Below are 12,271 nucleotides of genomic sequence, written 5' to 3'. Positions count from 1 at the left end.
CCTTTTCTTGCTCACAAAAAACGTTTCGCACTTCTTTCCTCCTCCTCATGACCACGTCTCCGCTGTCCTTCCTCTGTGTCGCCTTTTCTTTACCATCCTTCCTTCTCTTTTTCTCCTTCTTGTCTTTCCACCTTCTCTCCTGTAGTGCGCAGCGGGCACCCGGCGCCTCGCCTTCTGCCCACAACATCAGCAGCGCCGCCGTGTCAGACCGTACCAATTTCTCCAGAGGGGTGGGCATCCGCAGCACGTTCCACGCAGGTCAGCAGCGTAGTGCCCGGGACCAGCATGGCTCCGCCTACCCCGGCGGGCCTGCTTCTCCATCACTGTCGCATGGCAACAGCCAGGCCCGAAGAACACATGGCGCCACGGGGATTTTCAGCAAGTTCACATCCAAGTTTGTACGCAAGTGAGTAACGGGCGTAAGCCGCACACAAAAAGTAAACACTGGTTAGTTGATGTTTGATTCTGTAGCGTTAGAGAGGAAGGAAGGAAGGAAGGAAGTCGAAAAACCTGAAGTACAGGAGAGGACGTGTGGTAGAAGGAGGAAGCGTGGAGTTTGGTAAATGCAAAGCAGTTGTGATAACAGCTAGTCTCTTTATTATCCAGTTACCAGTGCAGTTTAAAGTCTATGAGGTTTCAGCTTGAACCAGAAAATGACTAAGTTTCCATTACAAGTCATTTTGATGTTCTCCGAGGAACATTGTACTCTGTGGCCGTATCATCACTGAGTACTTTTTTAAAGGGGCTGGTCTCGTCTGTCACTAACCACGCGCTGATCTGTAACTGTGCTCAGAGCAGAAAGGGAGAGGAAGGGAACAGCTGTGCGTCCTCTATAATTTTGCTTGGAGCAGTGGTGACGGAGGAGTAATTTTGGTTGTGGTTCCAGTCTGGCCTAGTTTTCATCTCAGTCTTGTAGTGCAGGTTGCAGCAGTGAAGCCGCTGATCAGGGTACCTGATTGTAATAAAAGCCAGCACTGTTTATTTCGATATTTATAACTTTCTCTGGAAGTAAAGTGAACTTTTCCTGGCTGTCTAACTCTGCTGGGTAAATACAGGATACTGATTTTTACATTTGTCAAATAAATAAGTTTTAGTTTCAGGAGAATTCGATGTTGCTGATGTTAAAAAATGTTTAAGTAATCAAATAATGAGGCTAATGTGATCTAAAGTGTTGTTTTGATGGGTATTCACGCATGTTTCCTACTTTAGCATTTCCAGCAGCAGGTCTGCGTATGTGGACTTTGGACCTGACTCCAAATGAACTGCACTGTCAGTGTTTGTCATATAGGAAGAAGAATAGCATTCTGAGTAAATGATGCAGATTTTAGTGGATTTATTATTGGTTTTATTGGTCTTAGAAGATTTGTTGACTGACTCATTCCAGTGAACTACCGTAAACCACATGAACACAGTTGATTTTAGATGCATGGCCTGCAGGTTGTTTTACACTCGGCAAAGTTGATCAAGATGTTACATTTAAGATATCATATACTTAATAAGAGGAGTTTTTAATGTAGCTACCTCACAGTGAGAACAAATGCTAGAATGAGAGGTGCTCAGGACAGGAAGTGAAAACCTCTGACAAAAGTGAGAAAAGTTCCAAGTGAGCAATGTGCCACAGCCACCATATAAGGTTTTTTTTGTTCTTTTATCCTGCGTGTGTGTGTGTGTGTGTGTGTGTGTGTGTGTGTGCGTGAGGAGGGAATATGTTTGCTTGTATTTTTAGTTGTTTTTGTCTGCTTAAAAAATGATCATATGTGTAGCCTACGTGCATGGTGTAGAGTCTGTCTGTGTGTAGGGTACAGGCACAGCCACTCTCCAGGCCTCCCACTCAGAGATACTGTAGCTCCGTGGCGACAGTATCCATGGTTACTCCGGAGATATCACTTTTCCCTCAACTATAAATACCGCTACTGGGGACACCTTGATACACATGCTCACACACACACACAGACAGTTATGTGCCTGTAGCACAGCAGGCAGACAGATTGTGTTGCATTTGTACATTTTGACCAGTCTCTCTGTCTCGCGCGCGCACACACACACACACACACACACACACGGTAAATCTGTGTGTTTTGTTACCGTATCATATAAGGTCCCTGGTCTGGAGAGCGATGGTTTGTCTGTGTTAAAGGAGATAAAAGTTGTTGCTTAACGTCTGCTTTTCTTTTTGTCATTTGTACATGTGTGATTTGTGTTTTTTTTTTATAGCAGCCGTTCTCTCGCCTTCTCTCTTTCTTTTTAAAGTTTTATCACATTTGAACTTTTCACCTCACAAACGCTTCTTTTCAGGATCATCCCGGACATCTTTGTGTAAGGGAGGGGAGTGTGTTCAGAGAGAGCCCGTTAAATCCCTCTGAGGTGTTTTTGTTCACACATTCACACCAATAAAGGGTACATCTAAACACGTTCAGATTGCACGTCGACAGCAGTGCAGTAACTTCTTCTTTTTGTTGTTGTTGTTGTCCTTCTTCTCTTTGTGTTAACTGTGGTGTTGTTTGCCGTTTCAATCCCAAGTGAGTCTGGACTGATTTTTCTTTTTTCTGTTGAAGTTGGCTCCTCAGAGGGCAGCTTTGTCTTTTACAAGAACGTCATTGATATATGCGTTTTACACATACGTTTTTTTTCTCTTTCTTTATCCCTCTTTTGTTTTTGTAGAAATCTCTCGTTCAGGTTTCCGAGAAGGTAGGCAACATCCCCAACGTTAAATATAACCCCTTGATTTATATAAACACACGTCTCTTCTTTATATATATTTTACATATATATATGCATATATATATAAATACTTCCTCCCCTTTTGGTGTTTCGTGCAGCTTTTTGTTGAGATCTTCCTTTTGTGCCTTGAGCCTTTATCTTTTCACCTTTTCGTTGTTGTTTTTTTTGTTTCTCTGTGGTTTGGCCCCTTTGTTTTTTGAGCCTTCTGATTTTGAGTGCTGTGTTTTGGTCCATTTTCTTTCTCTTTTTAAAAATGTATTTCATTTTACTAACTCCCCTCCCTCACCCAGCCATCCACTCACTTAACTCACTCACTCCATCATCACGTGGCACATTAACACCTCACTCATCTTCCTCTTCGTCCCTCCATCGTCCCTCCCGCCCACCTCTACTTCATCCTCACCCCACATTTGTTTTCCAGTTAGATTGTGTGTGAGCTTGCATCTCCCTGTAGAGTCCCAGATTTAGGTCATGACGAATCCATCATCAAACTCATCCATTCCCTCATTTAACCCGTTCATAGCTTGAGGTGCCAGTCATGTTATTACTCTGGATCATAGTAAAATGTAAAACTAGTGAGGCAATACTAAAACGTGTCATGTCGCTGACCACGGTTTACAATAAATAACTCGGTGTAGAAATAACAGAAGCACAGCAATAGAACCAGTAGTCTCTTTAAAGTGTGGCTAACCATTATCCCAGCTAACCAAACCATCACCCATTTCACCTTCCTGCTTTCATTAGTTTGGCCTCCGTAATCTGAATTGCCTTAGCCACGCAGGCTAAAGGTGTCCTGTTGTTAGATCCCAGTGGGGAGGTAGCTTGGAATAAGTCAGCATACGGTTGTAGTTGTGGACGAAGTCAGAGAGGAGGAGGAGAGGGCCCAGGAGGGACGGGGCTGCACTATTTCCTGGAGGCTGCACTCTTTCCACTCATTCATTGCTCTGTTCTCACTGTAGCACTGGCTCTCTAACAGCAGCAGAAACACAAGTGGATGGCTTTGACCTACAGTGGCTGGAAAAGAAGCTGTTTGTTTTTTGTTTGTTTTTTTAATGCTGTGAATATATAAACACAATTACATTTGTTTCACATGTACGCACACAGACACACTGAGCTCAGTGTGTCTGTGTGTGTACATTAAGATAAAAACACACACCTTATTTCCATGTCCATCTACATATTTAGTCTAAATGAAAGACACGTGTTGACACATTTTACATTTCTGTATGTACACAACCAGACTGGACATGTCTCCTGATTAGTGTGTTGGATGATTTTAACCAGCAGGTCTTAGAGTGGACCATTGCTCCACCTGCTGGCTTAAAGCTGTTACTTTATTATCACGGTGAAATTATTATAGCTGTGTTTTCTCTAAGCTGTTTAGTGACTCTAAAAATATTTCAAATTGAAAATGTAATAGTAGAAAATGTCTAACTATAGGGTGAAATCTAAAGCCACTGCTAAACACATGACTAAATAGTAGTCACATATTTCCAGTGATTATCATACCTGTATGTTGGGACTGAGTAAGCTGTATTTAAAATCAATGAATCATCTGATCAGTCTTTTGTTTTCCCTTCTACGGGAAAACAAAAGACTGATCACGGTCACGGTGTTCCTACTCTGGGAGCCATTTTGCATCCCTTCATATCAAGTTAAATGGCAATGGGATGCAAAATGGCACAATGACTTTACATTGTTACAGAATTCCTCATCTACAGTTTGTTTGGGGTCTCCCCACACCCCACGCTCCTCCTCGTCATTTCCACTGTGCTATATTTTTAACCATGGCTTCTTTTGCAGAAGGTATTTGACATGGTGTTTCTGGTCATTCTTCCCCACCCCCCCCCCCCCCCATTTTCTTTTCAATAATGTAAAACAAGAATTTTGTCTTTGTCCGAAACACTGAATTGCAAATCATGTGTTGAATTTTTTCCATGTTTGTGTCACTTTCCAGGCATCGTCTGCACGTGTTTGGCTGTTGTCTGTGTTTTTCTGTTTGTCGTCTGCTTTTCTTGCTTTAGTCTCGTTTGTGTGCGTTCGTTGTTGTTTGCAGGTGTGAGAGAGGATGCGTGTGCATATGTCGAATGTTAGATGGGCTGCAAGTTCATGTGTTGTTTACAGGGAGTGTGTGTTCGTGTGTGTGTGTGTGTGTGAGAGAGAGAGGTAAACAGCTTTCGTGTAGATCAAGTGTTACTAATACAGGTTTTAACGCAGTGCTGGGATTATTAATGCTCCTAACCTCCTCCTAGCAACAGGACTCGCCCTCACCATGCCGACCATTCTCTTCCAAACCATTCCGTTTGGGATCTAAACAGTTCCACTTCATGATGTGTTCCTAACTTTCCATGTTTTTTTTTGGATTCCACTCCACTCCAAAGTGTTACACCAGTTACCCCACCGTTCCATTCTGTGAAAGTCCGTGCTGTTCCATACTCTTCAAATTACCCCCTTTCTGGTCCACAGTGAGCCGTTCCATTTGTGTCTAGCTATTTCATTCGGACTCGCTTCATTCTTAATTTATTTCGACTCAAACATTTTCTCATCCATCCCAGAGCGAGTTGAACCAGTTCCTTAAATTCCACCTTATAACTTTGGGTGTTTTCTAGGTAGAGTTTTCTAACATTAAAACAGGTTGAACAAGTCCATAGTGACGCATTGAATCTTTTGTTGTCGTTGGGTTGTTGTTTTTTTTAGTGTTAGTAAATACATGTTAATGTTGGCAGCAGCAGATGGCTTCCCCTACATGAGCGAGGTTCTTCCACATGTTCCTTCCTGTTAAAAGGGAGTTTTTCCTTCCCACTGTCTGACTGTTGGGGATTTCTGTCTTATTGTAGGGTCTGTGCCTTACATTATACAACTATTTATATTGGCAACTGCTGTTTTGATTTGGCGTTGTTTAGATAAGCTGAATTGAACTTGTTAAATTCCACTGAGTGGTGGTACTATGATAGTGTTTGCTCACAGTGGACTGGTATTACCTGGAACACCTGCAACAGCAATGCATTGTGGGCTGTGGAGTCCTTTTAGGCAGTTGGAGTGGAATTCAATATTTGGCACACACTTGAAGTGGTTGGCTTGGAAGGTTGAGGCGGGCATGGTGAGCGGCGTGACTGTGTTCAGCCAGCTGGTTTCCTGTCTGTGTACGAGCCCACTTGTTGCCATAAGCCCTTAAAAAAATATAAAGACTAAACTTGTGTTGATTTTTTTTTTTTTTCGAGGGGTCCATATGAGGGAGAGGGTGATGATGAGGGGAGCAGGTGAGATACAGAACAAACAAAAAACCTCCCACAAACCTCCCAGACGCTACCGAATCGCCTGCCAATCAGTAGAGTGGAAGCAATGAGTAGATGATCTGAGCTTGTTGTGAATGGTGGGGGCCGGGGTGAGGGGCGAGCTGTGGATGTGTAATTAGTTGGTGATGGTGGTAACGGTTTAACCAATCAGGGGATGGGAGATGAGAGGTGAATGGTAGCATCTTAGAGACTGAGAGTGATGGTGCGGAGGGTGATGCTGCATGGTGGTGCCTGTGTGTGAAGGGAAAATCAGAATCCAAGCGCCCCCGATGTGCGTTTGTGCGCTCGCACACCCGAAACGCAAACGCGCACTCGGGCCTGATCGACCCGCGTGCTGCCCGGCGAGTCGCGTGCACAAACGCACACAGGGGTGCTCAAATTTTTCTTTTTGTCTTCATTCATTTCCACAATCCTCATTATTTCCTTCCTCTGCATTCCTCCTCCTTCCACCTTTTTGTCTCTGCTCTTTAAATAATTCTGATTTCTCACACTTTTATCCTCATTTTCTCTCTTTGCTTATGCCCATCCTCCCTCCTTTTCCTGCCTTCTCCCCTTCCTTCCTTTTCTCCACCCCTCTTGCCCCTCCCCCATCTGTCCCTCTGGCCTCTCTTTTCCCTTTTATCTTTCCTCCTCTCTCGCACTATCTCCTCCTCCTCCACCCTCCCATCGCTCCACACAGGCCTGTGCTGACCAGTACTGTAGACAAGTCCGAGAAGACGTCCGGTGGTTTGTCCTCCTCTTCTAACAACGATGAGAACAACTCGTCTCCAGGATCTGGAAACACTGGTGGGTTCATGACAATTTGACTCTTCTCAACTCAGTTTTGGTCATTTTATATGTGACAGATACACAACACAGCAATGGAGGACATCTAGGCGATAGTATACCAGGGTGGTGTTTTTTCTGCTGCCGCTTCCCTTTTTGCAAAGGTTAAAAAATGGCAGGTTTGATATTTCTGGAGGAGACAAGCTCATGACTCAGAGTGATGCCATTGAGTGGCCAATCGGCGGCATGCTCTCTGTTTACATCACATTTTCAGATCAACTCGGCTTGCTTGGAACCCTGATCGAGCAGGAACTAAAGTACCTGGTACCAGGTGCTACCACTTAATGGAAAACCCTAAAAACAGAGTCCAGACAAGCTGAGTAGGTACTCGTGGAAACGGGCTATAAGAGAAACTCTACTTTTGGCCACTAGAGAGCGCTGTTGAGATCAGATATGGCAGACTCGATAAGTTGCTACATTTCCTGAAAATTGATCATCTCCAGGATTTTAAAGTTTCCTCATTCAGGCACACTAAATCCACCTCTGGTGCTGTTGAGGTCAGCATTTCTTTGTAGACAATCGTCTTAACCCTGGAGAACCCATGGGGTCAAATTTGACCCCATGGGTTCTCCAGGGTTAGTGAGGTTTTAAATTAGACATTATTGCTTTCTCCTCTCACTGTTCTTCTTCTCCACTCTTCCAGGTGGCACTGGCACCCCTCCCGCCATCTCCAGCCAGAAGGACCCTGTCAAGCCGCGCTCGCTGCGCTTCACCTGGTCCATGAAGACCACGTCGTCCATGGAGCCCACGGAGATGATGCGCGAGATCCGCAAGGTGCTCGACTCCAACAGCTGCGAGTACGAGCTGCGCGAGCGCTACATGCTGCTGTGCATGTCCGGGAAACCGGCGCACGACGACTTCGTCCAGTGGGAAATGGAGGTGTGCAAGCTGCCGCGACTCTCCCTGAACGGTGTGCGCTTCAAGCGGATCTCGGGCACGTCCATCGCCTTCAAGAACATTGCCTCAAAGATCGCCAACGAGCTCAAACTGTGAGCGCAGAGGAGCAGCGAAGAAGAGATGCAAGGGTGAAGGATGAGGGCGAGAGGAGTGATGATGCTGTAGGTTGGGTTAGGACGTAAGCTAAGGGGTGGGATCACTTTAAAAACGACACGATTGTTACGTCAGGTCTGACGTCGGGCTGCCAGTTCTGAGACTAGAAAACTTTTTTTTTTCCCTTAGAAGTTTGTTCCATAAGTTCCCCGAGGCGCTCGGATTAGAGAACCGGAGCCGAATTCCTCTGAGTTGTGAAGAACTTACAGGCCGGTCTTCTTCTTCTCCACCCCCCTGTAGGGTGAGGGGTTTCTGTCACGTTCTACTTAGACGTTCCACTCTTCTGCATGTCCGATCTTCTTCTTCTCTGTTTTTTAGGAGGCACACTTTGACCACTCCTATCATTTCTTCCTGCTATTTATTCCGTTTTCTCTGCACGGTTCTGATGCCAGAACGGGACAGGGTGGGGTGGGGTCAGGCGGGTGGATGGGAGATCAAAGCAAACAGAGGGATGCTGTGGGGGGGGGATCTTTGCTCTGAATGATTGACAGAAAGTTCAGAATGGATCGTGGAGCCTTATTTTGCTGGAAAACTCAAAAAGAAGTTTTGCTCTGATTCTCCTCCAAACCTGAGTGGACTAGAGCCTGAGCCAGAACACACACACACACACGGATTTTGGATGGACAAACTCTGCTGTTAAAGATTAAAGGACACCCCCCCCCCACACACACACACACACACACACACACACACACACACACACACACACAGAAAAATCTAATCCATCCACCTCCCTCCTGCCCTCACACACTCTTCGCTGTCTCTTCCTCCGCCTTCAGACTGAAGTCAGCACAAGCACATCCATCTTCTCACCTTTTCACTCCCTTTCTCCCCCCATTATGTTTTTTTTTTGTTTTTTTTGTTTTTTTAAATCTTTCACACAGTCACGTCCGAGGAGGTCAGTTGATCCTGCGGGCTGCAGCTTTGTAAGTCCGTACTTTTAGTTCTGTTTTGTTTTTTTTAAACTGAATTTCTTTATCGGCTTTTAAAGAGTTGTGCACTGGAAAAAGATCAGCATCTTATTAGAGGGGAGGACTGATGATGATGGAATTTTTCTTTTCATTTTAAAGTTGCCTTTCTTTTGAAGAATCAAATCTGGGCGTTTGTTTTCATTGCCATTTGTCAGCACATAAACGCTCAGATGATTTCTGGTTTCCTGTGGTTTTCTTTGGTACCTCTTGGTTGGCATCACGCCTTCATATCCAGAATGTCAACCCAGTACCGACGCATTTATACGCCCCCCGCCCCAGCCCAGTGTTCCCAAAGAGCAGACACACAAGTCGTGGTTGTTGGTATGTGTGCGAGACTGTTGTAAGAGATCACTGGAAAAACTAAAAAGCAACAAAAACGATTAAGGACGACATTGACGAAGAATGGTGAATTATTTTCTTCTACTTTTGATTTGATAATATATTTTTGTGTCGTCGAGTTTGTACAGATTTGGGGCGCAGTGAAGGCTCACTGTCAGATCACATCATCGCTGCCTTTTTTTTAAAGTTTTTTTTTTTGTCTCCCCCCCCCTCCCAAAGTATAAGCGCACCTTCAACACACGGACAAACCCAGCCCCCCTCCTCCTCTCCGGTGCAGGACATGTCGATGTATTTAATGATGTTGATGGTGGTGGTGTTGACGACTACTGCTCGTTCGTTTTTGGCCTTTTATTTTATTTTAATTCGTTTTCTTTTTTTATATATATAAAGGACTCGTTGGTCCAGAGTAGTTTGGAGCAGAGAGAGGAAAAAGGAAGGGGAAAAAAAAAAAGCAGGAAAGACTTCTCAGAGCACACGTTCACTCTCGAAACCACAAGCAGAAGAAGTCACTTCCTTTAACTCGTTTTCTCGTTGCGTTTGATGCTCCGGTTTTGTCAGTGCAGAAAAAGAAACCACACACACACGCACGGACAGACGCAGGGGTCGGAGTAAGGCTGGTGCCCGTCAGCTGGTTGTACCTAACTGAACACTTTTCCTTCTTTCTCTCACAATGACACACTGTCGTTTTATTTTTTTATTTTAATTTTATTGTTTTAGTTCTTTCAGTTTTTAATACGTCAGATTTTCCTTTTAAAACGTTGATCATTGTATTAAGGTGCTGGGTATTGGATTCTAATTATTCTGGCTGTTGCTGTTATATTATCTCTTTCAGGGTTGATTTTATTTGACATTATTTCGTTTTACATTGCTGTAATTTACATTGATTTAAATGTGTTTTGAGCGAACTGTAACTGTAGTGGTGGGTTTTTTGGGGGGTTGGGAGGGGGTGATCAACTCCTGAAAAATGTATTATTTGTTTTGTTTTTTTGTTTCTTTTCTTTTTTTTTGTGCAAAGACAAAATGATGAAAAATTACAATGATAGTAATAAAAACAATGATATAATGATAGCCGGACTCTGAAAATCCATTATATGAGCAGCAGTTGAGGTTTAGTGTAGTAGCCGCTGTGAATCTATGTCACATCACCTGAGCAGATGTTTGTGTTCAAACTTGGGCAAGTGGATGTTGTACAGGAGTGAGACCTTTTTTTTTTTTTCTTCTTTCTCTTTCGGCTCTTCCCAACGTGACTGAATCTTGGTTTTCATTATGATTTTTATGAAAGCTTTGAAGTTCAAGTTTGCATATTTATCAGAATATGCTTTGTTTTCTTTCTCGTTCTGCAGAAAGTCACAGAGGTCAAGCTCAGCACGCTGGTGTCTGCAGCCCTGCATGTGATGAATGCAGGTGATCCAACCTGTTAGAACTAAACAGGGTTTTGATGATTTGGCATTACGAAGTCATGAAACTCCCCTGCAGCACTTTGGCCACTTTATTACATACACCAGTTTGGATGTCCTTTTGCTTTCAGAGCTGCCTCAATTCTTCGTGGCACACTCCATATTCCAGTGATTAGATGGCAGACTTTCTGCACTTTTGTCTTGATGGGATTCTCCAATTGCACCACATCCAAAAAGGGGGTGGGAAAACTGTGGTAAAAAGGATTTGCATAGTCAACAACCACACTCAGGTAGCCTCTTGATCCTAAGGGGCCCAAAAATGTGCCAAGGGAACGTCCCGTGCACCATGACACCACCAGGAGGGTGGGAGGGATCCATGCGTTCATGTTGTTCATGCTAAATTCAGACCTAAACATCTAAACGTTGAAGCAGAATTCAAAACTCAGACGAGGAAGCATTTTCCAGTGTTTCACTGTCCAGTTTTTGGTGAGCTCAGAGTTGTCCTCAGTTTCCTGCTTTTAGTTGACAGGAGTGGCACTCAAGTGTGGTCTTCTGCTGCTGTATCCCATCTGGTTTGATGTGTACATTCAGAGATTCTCTTCTGCACACCTTGGTCATAACAAGTGGTTTTGAGTTACTGTTACCTGCACGTCTTGTGGATCATTCTAAGCCCCTATCGTAAATCCTAGTAGAGCAGTATTTTTTTTGTAACACTCAGACAGTCCCGTCTGGAACCAAAAGCATGCCACATTCAAAGTTACTTAAATCACCTGCCTTCACCATTCTGTTTGAACTTCAGCAGGACTTCTTGAACATGCCTAAATGCACTGATTTGCGTTAACAAATAGTTCAATATGAATAAAATGACTATCTATGACAGAAAATATAGCTTAGCTGGAGAAATGTCTTCAAAAACCGACATCATGAAGAATTTGGTCATTTGTTTATTCAAAAGAAAAAACGCCTCAAACAGTTCAGTTTCCACAATGTAAACACCTTGGTACATACAGTACACACAAGCAGGGTTTTTTGGAGGAACAAACAAAACAGGTGAAAAAGGCAAAACTTCTATTAAAGCCAAACGTAGCGATGCAGTTTCCGTTCCTCCTCAGTGCCGCGTTCAACTGAACGCTGAAGGCCTCTGCTAACAAAAGTAGGTGATTTGAGGCTACGCTTGGGGCAACACCACAGTTTAAGGAAGCTTAACCACTGACCTCAGATCTGCATAAAAAGGCAGCGATGCAGACAGCTGGATAAGAGTAGTCTAAGACTAGCAACAGAAATAAACAACAAAGGTCATCCAGACAGATGCTTCAATCATCTGCATTTGTTCATCAGGTTGTGCCATACCATCACTTTTGGAAGCACTAGCCATGAACAGAAAACTGCACTGTTGCACAACTCAGAAGCACTCAGTTTATTGGATAAATGAATCAAGTGGCTGACGCTGCAGCAAAGATGTCTTCCAGATCTCCTTTGACCTCTGCGCCAGGACAGCACAGGACTCGAGGCTGCCTTATCTGGACTTGGGGGGGGGGGAACACAAAGTCATCACCTCTTTGTAAAGTCACTTCTATAAATTACTCAGACACACTAACCGAAAGTCGCAACTTGCACTATTTTGGGTTTAAATGACTTGTTTGGCATTTTGACGAGTGCAGAGAGATACCAC

At 43.9% G+C, this 12,271-nt stretch overlaps 1 protein-coding gene across 1 annotated transcript in view; it reads left to right on the top strand.

The window, feature by feature from the left end:
• Window positions 1-8,276, top strand: part of mark2b (MAP/microtubule affinity-regulating kinase 2b) — a 51,786-nt gene extending 43,510 nt beyond the window's left edge. Inside the window, exons 18-21 of the mRNA XM_085349672.1 lie at window positions 146-406; window positions 5,943-5,981; window positions 6,697-6,803; window positions 7,486-8,276. Coding sequence (XP_085205798.1) covers window positions 146-406; window positions 5,943-5,981; window positions 6,697-6,803; window positions 7,486-7,835 — 757 coding nt within the window. The 3' untranslated portion in view covers window positions 7,836-8,276. The remainder of the gene's footprint in view (window positions 1-145; window positions 407-5,942; window positions 5,982-6,696; window positions 6,804-7,485) is intronic.
• The last annotated feature ends 3,995 nt before the right edge of the window (window positions 8,277-12,271 follow it).

The sequence above is a fragment of the Diplotaxodon limnothrissa genome, linkage group LG3, assembly GCF_057381915.1.
Source record: "Diplotaxodon limnothrissa isolate DT_005_m linkage group LG3, D_limnothrissa_male_GT1.1, whole genome shotgun sequence".
In the NCBI taxonomy this organism is placed as follows: Eukaryota; Metazoa; Chordata; class Actinopteri; order Cichliformes; family Cichlidae; genus Diplotaxodon; species Diplotaxodon limnothrissa.
This window is presented reverse-complemented; position numbering and strand designations above follow the sequence as displayed.